The 21,256-nt window shown below is 42.3% G+C and overlaps 1 protein-coding gene across 1 annotated transcript in view; it reads right to left on the bottom strand.

Annotated features, from left to right (window-relative positions):
- Positions 1 to 8,684: 8,684 nt before the first annotated feature.
- The window catches only part of LOC111588638 (zinc finger SWIM domain-containing protein 6), a 46,781-nt gene continuing 34,209 nt past the window's right edge, over positions 8,685 to 21,256 (bottom strand). Inside the window, exons 10-14 of the mRNA XM_023299111.3 lie at positions 20,455 to 20,590; positions 15,032 to 15,189; positions 14,701 to 14,864; positions 12,700 to 12,781; positions 8,685 to 12,588 (exon numbers count right to left, since the gene is read on the bottom strand). Coding sequence (XP_023154879.1) covers positions 11,723 to 12,588; positions 12,700 to 12,781; positions 14,701 to 14,864; positions 15,032 to 15,189; positions 20,455 to 20,590 — 1,406 coding nt within the window. The 3' untranslated portion in view covers positions 8,685 to 11,722. The remainder of the gene's footprint in view (positions 12,589 to 12,699; positions 12,782 to 14,700; positions 14,865 to 15,031; positions 15,190 to 20,454; positions 20,591 to 21,256) is intronic.

Below are 21,256 nucleotides of genomic sequence, written 5' to 3'. Positions count from 1 at the left end.
GCCATTGAATATTCTACATTTATGTTAAGTGTCAGAATTTTATGACTTTTCATTTCATTTCCTTCAAAACATATTTGCTGTTGCAAATTAGTCGTATCTATGTTATATTATCTAGGTGACAGTAACCGACATCAAGTGACAGAAATACAAAGATGTTTGCTTAAAATCAAATCGGAGGCGCTGGTGGAGACCAAAACAGAGCTAAAAGGGAAATGAATATTGGACTTACATTCTCCAGATGACCAAAAACATTTCAACATATTGAATATATTAGCCATTTCAACCCTGTAATGTCATGTGTGGAGTTTTTTTCTTGTGTATTTCTGTGGGACAGCACGGTCCAAAGACATGAATGGCAGGTTAACTGGTGATTCTAAATTATCCGTAGGTGTGAGTGTTTATGGTTGTCTCTTTGTGTTAGCCCTGTGATGGACTGGTGACCTGTCCAGGGTGGATTCTGCCTCACTTCCACAGTCAGCTGGGATCGGCTCCAGTCCCCCTGTGACCTTCTACAAGATAAAGTGAGTACAGCTAATAAGTAGAAAGATGTACTTCTGTCGCCAAGTGACAAAAAAACTGAACAATGAAGCTTTAGACTGGAAAGCTCCACTATGTTTCCAAAAAAATGTTGGAAATACAATTTGATTTATGCTATGTTCTTAGGAAAACTTTAATAAGCTGAAATCTGAGACATAAATGAGAAAACTCTCAGCTATAATTTCTTGACAAAGCTAACATGTGGGATAACCTTTGTCTGTTTGACAACTTTTTTTTTATACTGCTTTGGTTTTTTTTAAAGAAACCAGTTAACGATAGTGTTTTGATGATAACCTTTTACCTTATTACCCAAGGATGCATCTGTCCTGGTTTCCTCTTACTTTCTGTCTGTCTTTAGTGATTTTTGACCTCTTTATTTACAGATTTTGCCTTGACATTTTGTGATTTTCTGCAGATTTCTCATGAAAATCTTGTATGTATAGACTTTTAAAAATTGTACACACACACACACACACACACACACACACACACATATATATATATATATATATATATATGGAGAGAGAGAGAGAGAGCGAGAGAGAGAGGACTAAGTGTTTGAGATAATTCTTCTTGAGCTGCAAATTTTTTTGTTGTTTTTTATGAGAAAGCGACTTAATATGTGTATATTTGTAGTTGGTTTAATCATACAATAAAAAACAGCAACGTTTTTATGAACAAATATCTAATGTTTAGATTGAGATATTTAAAAGGCCCCATAAATTGTGAGTGATACCTACAGACACACACACACGGGAGTGAATAGACACTCATGTGCATGTGTACACTTGCACAGAACACACTCTCTCTCACACACACACACACACACACACGTTCTGATCAGCAACTCAGCCTTGCGTGGCTCTCACTTCGTCAGTGGAGGTGTCAGAGTCCCCATGGCAACTGTATAATGGGGCAGGCCTAATTCAATCCCAGAGGCGAATGGTGGGTCTGGCGGCGACGCAGAGGGAGAATTGGTCTGGGTCTGAAACCTATTCAAGTCAGAGCTGATGTGTTTTAGCCGCCGCATGCTCAGTCACCAAAGAGAAAACATTCTGTCTACACTCATACCCAACTTTCGCATCCACTCTTAATCTCCCCCTTTCCTCGGTGCTCCTCTCCCTTTCACACTCTCTCTAATTTATTTCCACCATGTTCCTGCTCAAAAACCTCGCTCTCCCTCTGCTTATTCACTCGCTTTTCAGTAAGTATGATCTCTCCTCCTGACTACACTTCCTTGCCTTTCTCTCCCTCCTCACTTCCCCCTCTTCTATCTTTCTCTCACTTTGGTCTCTATTCAATCAATACCTCATACACCCTGAGTCTCCTCACCTCTCTCTCTCTCTCTCTCTCTGACATTCAGGAACCTGATAGGATTTCATTAGTACCTCTGGATCTTGTTGTATTATTGTTATCCCTCCCCAAAGAAGACAGGGATTAGCACTGGGGCTGGAGACAACTTAAAGTAATAAGCTTGGATCCAACAGTCCACAATCACACATACACAGATACAGCATACACCCACAAAGGTGAGCAGGAGAGGGAAGAGGAGAGAGGAGGCGGTAAAGATCCACATGCAAAAGGGAGGAGGAGGCAGCCATCGCACTATTCCTGTATTATTATCACCATACCAAACCAATCACACAGCTCCATACATGCATCCCGGAGAGAGAGGGAGAGAGGGGGAGGCTTGCAGCTTGTTACAGTGGGAGCAGTTTGTAACAGGGGGGAGAATAGTGCATAACTCCTGTCACTGGTTCTGCATATAGAAAGGCCTGGGACTGGCCCGGGGCTATCTGTGTTTGCAGATGGGGGAGGGGAGGAAGGAAGTGGGGGGGATTTGTATCCCTTTGACTCTATATCTCTGAGCACCAGAGGAAGAGGAAGAGGAGAGGAAGAGGAGAGGAGACGCTGTGTGAAAATGCCAAAAAAAAAAAAAAAAAATTATACTGAGAAAACTGTTGGTTGGTAGCTGTTGCTGATTGGGTGCTGTCAAGCTCAACTCATGCAAGCATTTAATCCAATCTGATTTACATACTGTAGTGTTCACCACAGTTGCACTTGACATAAAGTGTTTTTCACTAATACAAGCCCGGCCACGCTCATGAGAGGGAGAGAAAATGTAGAGCCAAGGCAACACTGTTCACACAAACCGTGTGCCGGCTCAGAGGCTGGCCATTACATTGACTTGAATAGATTTCTTGTGTGCATGAATAGCCCAGTGAGAAGGAAAAAAAAGACTATGTTTCCTCTCCATGGGTTCATATTGATATTCATAGTGGCTCTCCACACCGAGAGCACAAATGTCAGTGAAAACGGCCTTGATATATGCTCTCATTCTCTCCTCTTCCTGTCGCTCCATCCTTCTTTTTCTCTGTCGCTCTTCCCCTTTCTTTGTTCCCGTTCGCCGGACGCATGGTGCCTGCTGCTGCCGGATAGAAAAAAAAGAAAAAAGCAGCAGATAGATGATGGAATGAGTGGGGGACATTATGCTGTTACTCATTTAGGCTTTTAATCAAGCAGCGCTGGAATCTCTAAGCTATCTTCTCCAGTGAAACCTGTCCACCTTCACTATGGTGTTGTTTATTCCTGCAGCCCCACATCCTCAGAGCATCTTGCACTCACCATTAAATGTCACATCACCTGGAATCTGAAGCTCCGTTCAGTGCTGAGGGCCATTCTGCAAGACTAAAAGAATGTGCTGGCTGGCATGAAATCATTTCCAGCTCAAATTCCATCTCAGTTTATTTATTAAATTCTGTAACATTTTTGCCATTGCAAAGAATATTCATTTCAAATGCTATGTAGGGACATTGTCCTGTTACATGTGTGTTTTATGTCTGTGAAACATATCAGAGGAGGAAAAGAGGAGTCAAGTGGGGTTTTCCTCCACTTCTCAGCATTTACCGTGACGTTATAAACACCAGCAGACAGATTTAGAGCCTTTGGACAGGCATCCGGCAGAGTGTTGGCAATAACAGCCAGACATGAAGTGAAAGTATTTCTGGGTGGGAACAGTTGGGTCGCAGGTGCATAAATCTCTGTATATTTGTTAATTGTCTTTGGATATCATTTGATACCAGCGCTGCTGGCTCAGTTTTATTGCTTAGGTTGGGATGTGGGTACAATGAGGGTTAAAGCAGATACAATCATCTTTTGCCAACTAGGCTACTAGCATGACGTAATCTGTCAACACGCTGACATGTTCACAAAAAAGCCACACTGTAAAAAAAGATAATGTGAAAAAAACTGGAAAAAATACAGCAGCAAGAGTGCCAGAACAAAAATATGTAAAATAGTGTTGTTTTTGGCGATTTAAATGTGGTAAAACTGTAATTTTATCATTGTGCATTCTAAAAAACAAATAACTATTTGTAAAAAGAACGTTTTTTGATCTGGACGTTTTGTAAAGTTTTGTCTGTTCTTTTACAGTCTACATGTTAATAAATACTTTTTTTCATATAATGGCAAATATCTGCAAAATACTGATTTTTTTTGCTGATTTAAATATATTAAAGCAGCTTAAATTCAAGGCTACACATCAAAAAAGAATTAATTATTATTAGGAAAAATACAGATTTTTGATGCGGGCAGTAGTATGCTTTTGGCCTTTTTTTCTTTCTTTTATCATATACCTTTTTCTATGATTTTGCTAAACACTATCTGTAGTTTAACAAAACAGGGAACATCTGCAAAGTAACAGTAAACAGTAAACTTTCTAACAAAGATTATTTTTTACAGTGTAATAAACAGTCCTATTTAAAAAAAAAAAAAGTCAAAATCTGGTAGCAAAGGTGGCAGAAAAAAGATGTGAAAAAAAAACATTGTAATGTCAAAAAAGTGTAACAACCGTAAAACCAATGTTAACAATCTGTAAAGTAATTCTATATTTTCTTTTGCTGATTTAATACAGCAAAACAGTGTAATTTTATGGTCACACGTACAAAATACATGCTGCTGTTTGTAAAAATACAAATTTTTGCCATGGACATGATGTGCAGTTTTTGCCTATTTTTATAGCCAGAATATAAATTAACACTTTAATTTTTTCCTCGTTATTATCTTTACTTTAATAACACAGGGAAAATCTGTGAAGTGACAGTAAATGGCAGTACAAAACTGTTGGATAATTTACCCAAAGTCGGCAGTAGTGCCTCTGCACCTGCCAACAACATGTTTGCTGTGAGGTGTATCTGAAATAGTAGCAGGAGAAAAGTTACCATTCAAGAGTCATGAGTGCAATTCAGTATAAATGTTCTGCATAAAACAAACACCAGATGAGGCCCTGCAGAGTCTTCCAGGGCACCGCTCCCTCCAATCTGGTGGTAGTTCAAGTGACATTTGGCTGACTTGTTATACATAGCTCAATATATTCCAATAGCTTATAATGATTACCAATATTGGAACCAGTAAAACATTTGTGGGCCAGAAATTGTGAAAGAATAAAATTAAATGATGTGTGTAACTTTGTTCTAACATTTTATGTCCCTCCGAGGCTCGTTCCGCTCTGCCTGAAAACGGCGAGAATGTCAAAAGAGGTAAAAAAGATGGCACCACAGTGTGTGCTCAGGGTGTAAGTTATGACCGTAACTTTCTCACTCTGTCAGGCGCTTTAACCGTCTGTCCTGGAGGACACATTAACTTGGTATCCTTAAATAAAGTCCTTTAAATAAAGCTGGGGGAGTTAAATAATGAGAAAGCTGCTCCCACTGTCCTTTCTGCTTTTAAATGAACCTCTGCCTTTCTTATTAATGTCCCCTTATCGCTCATCACGGCCACTGACCCGCTGCTGTAACCCCTTCCCACTCAACCACATGAGAAGCTCCGGCAAGTGGTCGACACAGAAGTAATTGAGGGCAATTTTCAAATTAAAATTTAAACCCCTCGTCCATCTTGCCGCGATGGAAGGGGGCGGCGGAGAGGGGTTTCGGGGCTGATGACTTGATCAGGTTTTGCGAGCCGGGCAGGTACTCAGGCTGGGAGAGGTGGGATGATGAACGAGGGGCATTAATCTCTGTGACAGAGAGAGAGGAGTTAGCAGCGGTGATAGCAGCGCTAACGGCTTTAATTAGCATTTAATCAGACGCCTCGGGGCCGATGGAGGGGGAGAGAGGAGATCAAACTCCAACGGCCTTCTGTAAGAAGAGGAGGAAAGGAAGACAGTCCCTGTGGTAGCCGGGCTGATGCTGCAGGCTGTGCTGAAGAACACATGTCTATGATCCTCTTTTTGTACTCCTGTAATGATAGCAAGCTCGATGCACCACAAAGGGCCCGGACCTTTTCACAGAATAAGGTGGTGCTAAAAAGAACACAGAGTGTGCTCATAGACACTGTAAACGTTCAGGCTGTGAGCTTTTCCTCGACAGACTCTACCAGTACTGAAAAGATCCATGAAAAAGCTCAGTACTTGCAGAGAGGGGTGGTGAGGGAGTGAGGATAAAACTTGGGCTGAGTCTATGGCCTAAAGCAGATTGAGGAAAACCCCTGTCCAGGAATTCGCTTTGAATCCCACATATATCACCAATTACAGAGTTGGGACGTGGGATGAGTTTTTTGGAGAGATCGATCCTGGAAGTTACAGTTATTTTATCACGTAGACATTGTTAGGGCGACTTCCAAGGGCCGGATGGATGTGGAGTTAAACATCTAATAAAAAGCCCATAAAATGTAGGAAAAGTCTACTCAGGGAACATTTCCGAACCAAACCTCCAATCATTTCTATGGCGTGTAATGAGAGAACAAAAACCAAAAAAGTTGATTTGTAGCCACAACACAAAACATTTAGCAGTTTAAATCAGGCCACCTGCAGATTTAGGGGTTTGTTCTCGATATATTGTGCAACAGATCAGGAGGAAGCGGCGAAGAGTCTGGAAGGTGCTACAGCTCTGATTTGCAAGTCTGACTGGAGCCGGTGGTGGCAAAGGCTCCTGGGTATTACTGCATTTTAAACCATCCACAGTACCAACCAATACAGCAACTGCATGACCTGCAAACGACTGCTGTCTGCCTACAAAGATGTAATGTTTACTGAAGGCAAGAGCCACTACTAAATCGAATATTACCTCACATTTGTTTGCTGAACGGTCAACTCAATGCACGTTCCAGCAACAAAAGGAAAGGAGAACATGACATTCTCTGGCAATCCTAAGTAAAAGGCATAGACGCTGCATGCTGCTGCTGTCCACCTTTCGAACAACTGGCATGAGCAAAGCACGTGACATATGGAGCAGCGAGGTCTGAATCAAGGACAGGAAAATACATTACTCCAGAGAAGCAATCAGATTTGATAGCTCTACCATACACACATGGTATCGTTAAAGTATCAAGGAGACTCTTGTGTTTTACATGGATGATATCATTAAAAGAAAACCCTTGAAATTTGAATTTAGTCGGGGGGGATAAATACTTCCAGAACCAGTGCAAGTTGATAGATTTTTTTATCGGGGGTCATCACAGCAGCACCTTGTCTGCAGATTATGGCTTTAGCATAAAGAAAAAACGCAACATGCCCTACTAGCACAGCAGAATTCACCCCGCTCCAATAATCTGTCTTACACAGCACATTTAAAACTCTGACACGCTCGCGGTTCGACTTCAAAATCTGCTTTCTATAGGTGAAAATAGAAAGCATAATAGATGTACAGTTGTGGAAGGAAAATGTCAAGGCCTTGATGTGTTGTGAAGCTGTGGCGCAGTGTGTGTGTGTGTGTGTGTGTGTGTGTGTGTGTGTGTGTGTGTGTGAAAGAGGAAGACGCGATGAATGCTCCAGATAGGAGTTTTGAAGGCGATGGTGATGGTGAGGAAGAGGGCTTTTGGCATGAAAGGGGCCGGTGTGTGATCATGATGTCATTAGAAGTATACAGTGAGACAGACTGGAGGAGGCTGCTGCACCGTGCTGCACCCAAGGGACGTCATTACCAACTGGAACTGAGTAGGGACCTGAAGCACAGGTCAGACACACAAGAAGTGGTTCCCGCACGCGCACACATTTCAGCAAGTGTACACTTACTTGCATGGATACACACATGCATGGGCTTTTTTTCCCTATTCTCCACCACACACACACACACACACACACACACAAACACACACACACACACACATACACACACACAGTGTTTCTCACAGGCAGGCATCCATCACATAACAAATGGACAGTCCTGTCTGGCCTCTGACAGCAGACCGGTGCTTTTGTTGCAAAACCTGACGAATTCCTCAATATCTAAGTGGACACCTCTATGGACAAATGTGCCTCATTAATGAGCGCACACAGATGGACAACATACACACACACACACACACACACACACACACACACACACACACACACACACACACACACACACACACACACACACACACAGATGAGGACTGAGAACTCGTGCTGTGCTAAGTTGCAGTGTGTATACCGGTGTAGCCGTCTGCGCTTCATTACTGTTCACACACAGACAGTTGCAGTGTTTTTGTGTCAATGTTTAATGAGGGGCTGGGAGTCTGGGGACCTTACTGCTGTCAGGAGCTCCTGTAGTCTGGAGCTACCACCTGTTCCCATTCACTCCCTAAAGGCTTTAACACACACATGCACGCACACACTCGCGTTGAAACACATGCAGACACACGCGCACACACACAGAGGCATGCAAACAAGAAGGAGCACACACACACACACACACATGCAGGCCTACACAAGCACACACTTGACAAACTACATACACTGATTTAGTCATCCTGTGGCACCACTGTCAATGTTGGATACATGTAAACAGGTTATTGTGGTTGGCTGAGCCTGGCTGCCTGACAGAAGCTACGAAGACCATGGGAATATCAATTGATACATTTCATATTCCTCGTCAGCTCGCCCGGGACGACAGCGTGAAAGTTGCTGCCAGCGAGAGTGATCCCTCTCTGCCTTTTTCTGACACCGCTGTTTGATGGAGATCTGAACCATCCTGACTGATCGGCTCTCGCTGATACGCCAACCAACGCTCACAGACCGCGTCCCATAATGATCCATGACAGACTTTCTGAGACAAAAGCGCAGCTGCAAAAGGAGAAAAAAAAACCAACAAAAAAAAACAAAAAAAGAAAGTTTCCTGGTTTTTTTCCCACTTCAGTGTAGAAAAAACTGCTTTGAGAGGAAATAAATATACATTTCAAAAAACTAACTTTTATTAAAACAAAAAACAAAAACAAAAAAATCAATTATTGACTCATTAACAAGATTATAAAACAGTGATTTAGTTACATAAATAAATTGATATCGGTGTATCAAATCTTAATTTCATAAGCATGTATACATGGGTCATTGTAATAAATAAAATGGGAGAGCAGAAGATTCCTACACAAACAAACAAACAAAAAAAATAAAACAAACAAACAAAAAAAAGAGCTAGAAAGACTCAGAGGAAATTGTTTCTGAAGAGAACAAGAGACACTGGACAACGTATTTTTTTCCACCAAACACACGTGAGGAATTGCTTTGTTAAAGCATGAGTTACACAGCCATTCACTTACTAATTAAGGACACTAAAGCTGGGACCAAGGTTGGTTGTCTCTCACCTCTTAGAACGCGTTTGGTTGTTAGATAGATCTTCTGTTTGGTTACTTTAAAGCGTTAAGACAAGGCAAGAGAAAAAGGCTGCTTTTATCTTTAATCAACACAAGAGAGAAAAAGATACATGGAAAATGAAAAGAAAAAGAGAAATAAACAAGAAAAGGTAAAAAGGCAAGTAATGAGAGGACAGCTGAACATTGCAGAGGAGACACTGGAAATTGTGCAGTGAATGAAAGAACTGGAGAGACTAAATGATTATACTGAAGTCTGTGCATAATTAGCAAATGTAAGTCTTGTGGCGTTTCATGACTGTTAAACTACTCCAGCAATGGTTATATTACTGCACAATGAGGCAGACTTCAGCCATGAGGTGTCTTTAAATGCATGTAAGGCTCAAAAAAAAAAAAAACAGATTCATCTCCAATTAGCTCCCATATAAAGCACATTATACTGTCCCTCCCCCCCGATAGGATTCTGTGGAAAACTAGGCTAGTACAACAGCTTACATGCATAAGTAAGTACTTTAAGAAATCCTGTATTGTGTTTTCAAACATTTATCGATCAATGGCCTGGAGTAAGTCTACCTCCCTCCCCCTTTTCTATGCTTTAGTCAGCAGGAATGAACAACAATGTTTTTTCTCTGCCACCACCAATCTGACTCAACCTGCATTTCTGATGAGATCCAGCATCTCGAGTGTGAGCACATGTGGCCTTACGATTCCAAAAAAAGCAGTCAACAAGGTCAGTCTAGTCCTTCTGATATGTTCTGTTTGAACAAAAGAGAGAGAGAAATAAAGAAGACAAAAGAGAGAAAGAGATGGAGAGCGAGAGAGAGCAAACTACAGCGGCTTCAAGTATTTCACATTACATAGAATACTCTGTATAAATTAGTTAACATATACTTTCAGATCCTCCATATTCAGACATATACTATGGCATATATACAGAGTACAATAAATGCTCGCTCATGTTGTGTCGTGTTTTTGTCATTTTCCTTGTAAGTCAGTCGTTCATTTGCTCCACCTTTTTTTTTTTTTTTTTCCTGTGTAGAGAAAATCCCTGAGAACATTCTGGTTGACAATTACTGAAGGTTCCACACAATGAACTATAACAGTAGAAAGTCTAATTTCTATGATTCACATGCACAGAGGGAAGTGACACTGGCCTAGTTTGAAAATACCATACGATGGTGGCTGTCGAGATGAGAGGGGACCGACGTACTGATGCATCTTCTGAGTGCGTTGGAGCCAATTTTTGGGATTATTAGGTGGGGGATGTAAGAAGTACCGATGCCTGGGCAGTGACGTACAGCAGAGCCGAGCACAGAAACACTTAGCAGGAATCTGACTCCAAGTATCCTCATAACCTTGGTCTCACTAGTGAATCCCCCCCACCCCTTTTTTAAAATTAACACTGTCAGCTATCGTAGATGATAAATATCATGATAGCAAAAAGAAACAAAATAACTGGGAGCAGGTTTAATACCGCATCATGAGGTAGTCATCTGCCTCTGGGTTTCTGTTTCAACTAGAAAAATGCAACTATATCAGTTATTTAAGTCTAATCTGCGCTTTTAAAAGCCCAAAGTTGTACTACTTTACACTAATGTAACAATAATACTCTTTGTGTCATCACTGCATGCTGTGTTCTGTGGAGAACAGGTGCTCGTTTTTGGAGATGGGTGAGACTGCAACCATAACGTAACAACACGAGTTAGCTAAGAGCATTGTTGTGGTGTGATGAAGCTAATGCCTGGAACCCAGAGAAAACTAATGGCTGCTCAAGTGCTGCTTCTGCTGCTGCTGCTGCTGCTTCTGCTACTGCTATGTCTGGAGAAATGCTGATGGCGGCTTTATGTCAGTGCTGAACCAATCTGTGCCGAGCCGAGCCGAGCCGAGCTAAGCTGTGCAGTGTTGCCCAGTTGCCCACCAGTGAGGGTCTGGACAGAGGGAGGTGCTCTGTGTGGTTTAAAGCCTTAGTTTCTCTTTGAGGATGCCGAGACATTGTTTTTTTTTTTGCTTGTTTTTTTTTCCTTTTTTCTTTATCGTCGTCTTTTTTCCGTTTTTACATGAGCACTATTGTAGAGGGGCTTCAGCCACTTGACAACATGTAACTCAATATACATTGGAAAAGGGTAAAAAGATGCTCGAAATCATAAAAATAAAAAAGTGGAACCAAAAAAATCTTTTTAGAAAAAGCCATTTCACTTTTCATTTTCATCTCGCACACATGTAGAGAAATACACACAACATTCACAATGTGACAAATTTCCTCTCTTCTGAAAAATAAAAACACTTCTGTACACATAGTAGTAATAATATTATTATTAATAATAATAATAATAATAATAATAATAATAATAATAATAATAATAATAATAATAATAATAATAATAATAGTAATAATGTTTATAACAATAACAACAGCAAGAACAATAATACCGCAGGTGGCTCTGTTGATTTTTTTGTCATCTTTTCCTTTCTCTTTTTGCTTCATTCTACAAGTCACATCCCTCTTTTTACTTGTCTATTTTTATAAGTCCAAAAGAAGTTCAAAAGGCAGACTCAAGTTAATAGAAAAGTACTAGAGCAGGGAGGGAGGGGAGCTTCTGGCGAACCCCCAGCCTCACCCTCAGCCGAACCGTTCCCTCACTAGCATCATTAGTTTCTTTTTGCCCTTGTAGATCTGTTTCAGGTTGTCTATGAACTGGGTGAACTGAATGTGTCCGTCGTGAGCCATCATGAAAGTCTCCCGGGCTTTGCCCAGGAATTCGATGAACTCGCTGTAGTGGCGCGGGCTGATGTGCGTGAGCCGTGAGTGTGTGGTGTTGATGTAGGCCCCGATGGTTGCGTCCAGCAGCTGCCTGAGCGGCGCCTTGTCCAGCGACATCAGCTTCCCAGAGTTCCTGCGGCTGTGCAGCGCCGACACCATGCCCGGCGTGGTCAGCGTGCACCGCCGCAAAATGTCAGAGAGCACGGTGGCGCACTTGACGCTCTTGACCACCAGGGGGATGACGGCGGCCAGCTCGTTCTTCCCCAGCGAGTGGCTGAGCGCGCAGGCCCACAGTACGTCATTGATGGCCGGGTGCGTGTCCTGGTTGTAACTGAGGTTCAGGTGAGCCATGGCTAACGTCGCCAGCTTGTACGCTCTCATCGGGTAACCGCGGTGCTCCATGTAGCGTGCAATAGTGAACAGCTGCGTGTAGCTCATTCCAGTCGCCGCCGCGTCCAGTACAATCTGGTAGGCTGTCTCGAAGGCAATGTGGTCCTTTTCACAGAGTGTAAGAGCAGAGAGGGCGCAGTTCTGGGGGTCCTTCATGGCACACTGCAGCGCCAGGGTGCGAGCGGACGACGCCAGGTTCTCCTGCTGGTGGCAGTCCAGGTGGAGGCGGACGATAGTGCTGTTGGACATGACAGTGGTGGCCACGATACTGGTGGCTTCTGTAGGGGTGAAGAGCGTGAACCAGCTCTGCATGATGCTGTCCAGTGCGTACACACCTGGCGGACACAAGGACAGGACGGAAGGAACGGAGATGAGCAAAAATACGCAGAATCAAGCAAGCCCTGAAACAATTAAACAAACCAAAGCATGCAGCCGGGGTGACTCACCAACTTCAGTGGCACACGTGACTAACCAGCGCACCATCTCTCTCCTCCTCCAGTTTAATGTGGACAGAGTTATTCTCATCACCTGAGGAGGATGGACATCGAAGGAAGAGGGGGGGAAAGTCAGATGAGTTGGAGAGCAAACATGTACAAAATAAAGCTCCACAATGCAAGTGAAATACATTTGGAATTCACCTAAAACAGTCTCAAAAATTCAGAACAATCAATATATACTTACATTACCAGTTCAAGACCACAAAATACACAAATATAAGGACGTTTCTATTCAAAAAGCATCAACTCCAGCCTGAGGTGCACAGAACAAATAAAAAGTAAGATTGTCATTCGACTCATCTTCAAGCCTTCAACCATCTAGACATGTTTAGATACTCAGAAAGCTAAAGGACCCACAGAGTTGCATCTGTAATAATATGGTAGACGTCTGATGGGAGTCGTAAGGTCCAGTGATTGCTCTGCATGGTTGTGTAATAGCTGTGCAATATGGAGCCATTTTGCAGGAACGACAGCACCCTATAGTGCAAATACTGTTCCCTCATGATGCTCCCGTATTCCAGGATAATAACGCTACCACAACCTTTTAAAAAATTCAGTTTCATGAACATCGGGGTAAAACGCTTCCACGGAGCCAAAAGATTTCAACATAACAGATCCATTATGATTGCATTCAGTGGATTTTATCCTCATTAGCTGGATTTTTTTCCTATAGGAGAACGATCCTGCTACAGAAAGACACTAATTAATAGAATACATATCAGGGAGTATTACAGCTTACATAGCGAAACAGTGGTCTCACAGGGAGTTGGTTGAGTTAAATGTTAAAGTCACACATGCTGATTGTATTACCAGGCATTTTTAACACTTTAAACCCCAAAACCCACTGGTGGGGTTAAATGGCATGTTATCTTTTAAAAATCATCATAAATACACCATTTATCAGCGCCATTAAAACACAAAGGCTTTATAAACCCTCTCCACACTCTGATAAACCTTTCCCACATTCTTATAAACACTTCCTATGTGCTACACACCTTATACATTCTTAAACCTATGTACTTTTCTAATTTTCTACGATGGTAAGCATCTTTTGATTATCATTTTTTATATATTTTTATATCGCTTTCAATTTTTTAGGCTGGAAAATGCTTATTTTACTGCAAAAATAATTAAAATAATTAATATCTAAAAATACCTATATCCCTCAAAATCCTGCAATATAGAGAAAAATCCACAATACAAAATTAGATACAGACAATTTAAAAATCTGCGATACAGTGACACTGTGAAAAGTGAACTGCGTTATGGCGATTGAAGACTGTACAGTTCCTTTGGAAAAATTAACCAAATCTTAAGCTAAATTCATAAGAAATGGTCAAAATCACTTTAATTACCATTCCTCATCTTAAAATTTGCCAAAAACTAATTTGTACTAAATTAATTCTGCGCTGTGCAAATAATCTTTCAGGTTGAACTGCAGGCTGGACTTATACAGCAGACAGACTAAACCCTAATCCTAACTCACAGACATGAGAAGTATGGGAAAAAAATGTAAGCAAGCTGTAGAATATCCATAGTATGTAGAGGCATCTTTATTTTCTAGTATTGAAAACAAATGTGGCTCTTTGGAAAAATGTTGTACATGTTGATTCCATTTCTTAAAAATAGTAGGAACAATTTTAATTAACAAACAAATAATTTTTAAAATCATTTCATTTAATCCTTTTTTCTGATTTATCTCATTATAACTGTCATGCTGTTTAAAAGATCATTTTGATGCTATTTCCACAGAGGTGCATGACTTTATATTGCAGACAGTGGGACCTGGGTTTCAGATGGTTCTCCTTGGTTTGTTATGAGACTAACATGCTGACATTCACTGTTATGTTGAGGCCTCATATACACACACATCAACCTCACAGCCTTTTAGAAAAAAGTGCAGATAAATACACAGCACTCTGACACATAACGCAGGGTGTGTGTGCATACCTGCAGCCCCAGCTCCAGAGAGACTTTGAGAAGTGTGATGTCAGGCAGGCTGTCCATGAGTGTGGCGATCTTGAATGCGTCCTGTGCCAGTTTGAAGATGTGAGAGGAGGAGTGAATGTTTTTCTGGATGGACTCCAGAACTGTCTCCAGCCTGCGACTGTCACCTAGAAAGAATGTGAGCACAGAAATAGTTTAGATTGGGACAGGGATTACTGGTACACTTGTATAGATGTGCGTGTGGAGCTAATGAGTAAGTTAATATGACGGACATTTTCTCTCTTCTATATGTAAGTATGCTTGTTATTCTGCATGTTTGAAAGCATATCTGCACCTTTGGCAGCAGTAAGCATGGTGGAGGCCAGCTCACACTGCTGAGACTCTATGTGGCTCAGGGTGAACCAGCGAGGGTAGCGGTTGGGGACTACGGACACGATGTGGTGAGGTCGCGAGAGGTCACCGGACGATGCCGTCGACTCCAACACCGGCAACCTGATGGAGAAACAACACAGAAAGTGAGAACCAAGCAATAATCTGCAAAAAAACCCCACATTTTACTCCACTTAAATTTACTGTTTTTAGGCTACTTCACCACGATTAGATATTTAAAATGAACATTAACCAGTGGATAAAAAAAGAATGATGTTACGACAAGAAACGAAGCGTAGAAAAGAAATGAGAGATGTTATCAGTAAGTGGCAGAGAGACACCAAAGGTCTCACAAATCATCAACATCACAGTGAAATCACTTCTTTATTCGTACTGTAACAGGCAGACAGACAGAAAAAGTCTTCATTACCAAAAGTGACTTCAAAATGAAAACATCTTCAGTCATCACGGGGGGATTACAGTTAGCCTATCCCTGCAATTTACTTTCAACCTAGTATTTAATCACCTAGAAACCAAGGTATAATTAGTATTTTCTTCACTCTAATTGGTCATAATGAAGTCAGAGCCGTGCAACACCTGCTAGTGGATGGAGGAGCTTCACTAGTTTCTGTCTCTCATTATAATAATACTGACAGGGCCAAGTCTTCACAAGCACCACGAGCACAACGCGATTACCACTGTGGCCGGCTCATCTACTATTCTGCTTCACTTCTCTTCCCTCCGCTCCCACCTCAGTTTCAAAGGTCTTCTTTCCTTCAGAAGACAGCACAACCTGGCCTTCTCTCAGCCAATCACAAAGCTAATTGAGTCCATGGGGAAATTAAGGAATTCACCTTCCAGCCCTGTAAGGCTGGACACACATCAAACAAATACCAACACACATCAATGAAAAGACCCAGAGAGCGTGCACACACACACACGCAGACACATACGCTCAGACAGACACACACACCTGCCCTTTTGAAAACACATCAAAGCAGCCTGGTAAAAGCAATGTAATGCTAAATGCCAGTTTCAATTTCAGAGCAAAGTGCACGTGATACTGTTGCCACATGAGTGAAGGCATGCACAAAAAAAAAAAAAAAACAGCCTCGTCTTTGCTCGGTTTTTGCCCAAGAGGGCACACAAGCAGGGCTCGTCTCTCGGAGAGAGAAGGTGACAAAAATCCAGTCGAGATGCGCACAAGTGTGAACAGTGACACTTGGTGTAAAATGGAGATGTTTGGAAGCGCTAGCAACAGCCGGGTTCATTCCACACACATCTAAAGAGCTGCTAAAAGCTTCCACCACACTGGGGCCTTCTGGAAGATTCCTGGGGTGTCGCAAAGCAAAAAAAAAAGAAGAAAAAAAAGAGAGGGCCCTGGGTAAAGATGGACGCCTCATCAACATTCCTGTCTTTGTTTGGTTTTCACCAGAGAGCCAGAGGCCTCCATTGGATGGGAGCTTGAGAGGCCGGGCCTGCTGAAAAACAGCCTCCTTTAAAATGTTGGGAGTAAAATCAGCGCTGGGCTATTGTTCCATGAGAGGCACAGAAAAAATTATGCTCTGAAGCGTTCAACCCAAGCACAAGTACAGTTTATTCCCAGACAGCAGTGTTTCTTTCCAAGCCCCCCTGTAACTACTGCAAAGTGGTGCACGCTGGCTATAAACACGATCATCTTCTCGACGCTATAACACTATACAAACTCTCAACTGAATGTCAAGTGTACTTAAAACACCAAATTAAACTCATATTTCTTTACAGCGCTGCCATAGCTGGATATAAATGTGTATTATCAATGATACATAAAACACTAACAGAGTGAGCTGTAAGAGGCAATCAATCCCAGTGTGAGTCAGTAGAGGTGTGTGTGTGTGTGTGTGTGTGTGTGTGTGTGTGTGTGTTTTGTGTGTGTGTGTGTGTGTGTGTGTGTGTGTGTGTGTGTGTGTGTGTGTGTGTGTGTGTGTGTGTGTGTGTGTGTGTGTGTGTGTGTGTGTGTGTGTGTGTGTGTGTGTGTGTGTGTGTGGCTCTGGTGTCAAATGGCTCCAGTGGCACTGCAGCACCCTGTCACATCTGAGAGGGACATAGCAATACTAATAGAAATATGTAACAGCAACGTGAGGAGGGAGTCTGCGAAGGACTACAGAAGATAAACCTCATGCAGTGAGGAGACACAGATGGGTACTTGAATATTTATTATTGATGGAATAATAACTGAACTTCATCCTGATGCGTTCACATCCTGACACATGCACATATAGGAAGAACTAAATGTTCAGTGCAGCAAGTTTGCATAGAAGCAGCAAGAAGAAGACGTTGATAAAATGCAGTCCAGCCAAGTTTTTACCTAAATCCTGAGGCCCTTTGGGTTTCTGGTCTGCATCACCATGACTACTGACCTCTTTACCTCGTGCTCCTTTCCCCCTCCGACTGTAAACACCCTTCACTTTCATAATTTATCAAGCACACATCTATCAGCCAAGCGACACATCCGGTGGAAGGCCTCTCGTCTATACACAAACTTTGTCAGGATGAGATCTTCAGGGTGCCTGACAGCAGGCATCAAGTCATGCATGACCCCAGATTTTTAGCTTTCAGGGGCCCAGGATGCTTGAACTGACAATTGGTTTGAGTGAGGCATTTGTTTTCTGCACAACACGTATCTCATCAAAATGTCATCACAGTTTGGTGAAAATCTCAAATCATCAGCTTCCCGATAATCATCTTCTCGATGGCATTATATTTAGAATGATTTAGACTTTTATCATTTCTCCTCCTGGGCATGTGTGGTGGTGATGCGGCTGTTTGAAAACGACTCTATACAGTAAACAAAAGTAACTAGGGACCTACTTATTCTCACTCTATATCACTAAATAGTAAATCCATTGTATGTTTCTGCTGTATTTTAGAGGGAAAATTGCATGTTCTAATCCACTACATTTTCTTTAACAGCTACAGTTAATATTAATAACTTTTCAGATTTTGGATGTTAACACAAAGCATGTGAACTACCATGCACATTTAGACTAAAAGCAGAATAGTGCCATTTAGATATTCTGCATTTGTAATAACTATCCAAGAATATATATTAGAAATCACTCACAAGGGACATTATAAGGATTTTCGATACTTTAAGCACTGTCTGGTGCCACCATTTATGTATTTTTACTTAAATGCATGATTGTATTTGCAATGGAAATAAATAATCAAGGATAGAAATACAGTTTTTCCATGTGAATATGTGAATAATCAAATGGTGCAGTGATGAAAATACTGAAAATCTGCCAGTCTCTATCTAAACTACCAAGTTTAAGAAAAAAAAAACATCAGCTACCTGTGAGTGTCATTAGTAAAACACCGTCTTGGCTTATCCTCACACTGCAGTCATGATATGCAGCAGCGTATATTCAAAGATTATGGATTATGCAGAGGATCAAAAGGTTGTGGATTACAGCACAGATCCAAAGTCATTAGCATTGGAAGACTCTATCTCATATGGAAATCTCATACGATAACAGGCGGCTGGGATTTGTCTCTTTGGCTTCCAAAGAGTGGAGATAAGCGCAGTCTCTGGAGTGGCGACGAGCTTCTCCTTCTTCTTCTTCTTCTTCTTCTTCTTCTTCTTCTTCTTCTGTGGCTGCAGTCAGATTCTGGGCAGCCTGTGAACCAGTAGGCAGCTCCTCTGTTTTTGTGTTGGCCGCTCACACCAAGCCAATCGCGCGGCATATGCTGCGCTCACACACTTTAATTAACCTCATCCAAGGCACATAAACACACACACACACACACTTTAAAATACTCTTGTGGATATGCATTTGTGTATGCAGGCAGTCGTCTCATTTACAAAAAAAGCTGTTTTGAGACCAACTGTGACAGAGAGGACAAATCGACAAAACAAGCGGAGAGAGAAAAAGTGTGTGTGTGGGTGTGTGCGTGTGTGTGTGTGTGTGTGAAAAGACAGAGAGAGAGAGAGAGAGAGAGAGAGAGAGAGAGAGAGAGAGAGAGAGAGAGAGAAGCTTCCTCTCTCTCCTTGTATCAATGATAGTGTTATAATAGGTCCATTAAAATAGCCCTGGTTACTTTACCTCCTCCTCTATATTTAACTGTCCGCCGTCCCGTGGGAGCGGGGAGGTATATGCTATCACATTACACTACGCTACATTACACACATTCATTATCTGCTGAGTAGACACCCCTGGCTCCCAGGAGCACCCATAAGTGGCCATATTATTCTAAATCGCTGGTTTCACACCGAAGGAGCGAGGATGGAGGAAACAAAAGAAGAAGAAAAAAAAAGGTGAAGGGAAGTAGCAAGGGAGGGAAGGGAGTGGCTGACTCAGGGAAAACAGGTTTGGGACGTGGGTTTTAGGGCCAAGGAGGGGACACAGAGTGGCTCAGTGCGCAACCTTGAGGCCACACTGAGACATCCAAACCATCTCGTTTCGGTTTTGTAAGCGTGTGATTTCAGTTCCTGACGCCTCCTAAGTGGTTAGCTGCAGGAAGGTGTAAACCACGTGTTTGTTGTCTTTTTGTTCTCCGTTTGTCCGACTGTGACACATAATGGAACAAGAAGAAGAAACAAACAAACTCACTTTTCATTCATTCACTAATCGTTTGCCAGTTTCGCAGCGACGGACTCCGAGAAGCCCGGCTTTGTGGAAACACAACAAACATCTTCCCCACGCTGCCCTCTCCCTGTTGGCTCGGCATGTGTATGCACGCGTGTGTGTGTGTACATATGTGCGTGTGTGTGTGTGTGTGTGTGTGTGTGTGTGTGTGTGTGTAAATGCGATTCCTCCTCATTACAGCCACACTAATTACACTCTCATTAATGTAATTAATATTCACTGATCCAACTCCCACTAGTCACAACATCAAAACACAGCAGTGCAGACTGATTAACACACATACACATGTACACATTGTCCACAGATGAATACACACAGGAGCTTAATATAGAGAGATCACATGGACAACACAGAGAACCACAAACAGAACGGTACCCCCAACTAAACACAAGCACGCATACAGCTAGAACACTCTATATGTTTGTATATTTGTCCTTTAAAATCCGCTTTAAATAATCGGGATTCAGCCATTACGGCTTTAAAGCTTTAGGGGAACCCACAACAGTCTGCATTAAAAAGGAGAGATCACTACATATTCTTTTGTAATGTTCAGATTAGCCACTTCAGTCTCCCAGTTTTAGGTGGTAAGCAGTTTTTAAAAAGGCTTCAACAGCCCAAATTTAGGGAGGGATTTTTGTACTCCACTGATCAGTATTAAATTCTTCCAATTAAAATCAATATAATTTGATGAAAAAGGTTGTGACATGATTACAGCAATAGACACACACACACAAGTAAACATAAATGTAAGGACACCTACCGCATAGCTCTCAGTGCAATTTTGTACGCCAGTTCAGCGTCGTGAGGTAGGAGGGAGGTGAAGAGATAGCGGGCGAAGGTGTGCATGGGAACACTCTCTCTGTGGACAATCTCTCCAAGGCCAGAGTACGGACCGGCTGCTCAACAAAAGGAAACATACGCACAGAAAACAGGACTGTTCAGTGACAGAACAAAGAGGTGACAGAAATACACTGATAAACCAATGATCTATCTCACTGAATCAATACATTTTATGGCTTACACGCTGTAAATAATACATCTTTATATTGTTGAATACTGATTTTTCTCCTGCATACTGAGGTGTGACCTATCTGGTCTGCTCCTTTCAGCCAGGAAGAAGCAGAGCCACGCAGCATTAAAACACACTGTGACGTCAAAAACCATATGGTCGTGTGTGCAGACTCGGCCTCACACTCTCTTCCTTCCCTCCCCCTCTTCCTGCACTTCCCCTCATCTCTGGTGGGTTATTTTAAACCCCAACAGGCTTCTAAGCCACAGACCACATCACACAGTGGCGCGGCTGCAGCCTCCAGGGGCCCGCAGAGGCCTCAGAGCCTGGTGCTCTATTAGAGACGGAGCCAGAGGTGGGTGGTCGCGCCAGGGACGAGGCTGGCCTGGGGTTTGGGTGGGGACTGGAGCGGTGTTTGACTGGGCTGGGCCCTCCAGGATGTGCCACCATCCCCCTCCTCCTGCTCTCTTTCCCACAACCAAAACCCATTCTGCTCGAGCTCCAAGTCCTGTAAATGTACACACTGTTGTGTGTGCACGCATAAGTGTGCTGA

Source organism: Amphiprion ocellaris, chromosome 6 (genome assembly GCF_022539595.1).
Source record: "Amphiprion ocellaris isolate individual 3 ecotype Okinawa chromosome 6, ASM2253959v1, whole genome shotgun sequence".
In the NCBI taxonomy this organism is placed as follows: domain Eukaryota; kingdom Metazoa; phylum Chordata; class Actinopteri; family Pomacentridae; genus Amphiprion; species Amphiprion ocellaris.
The sequence above is the reverse complement of the archived record's forward strand: the minus strand, read 5'-3'. Positions and strand labels throughout refer to the sequence as shown.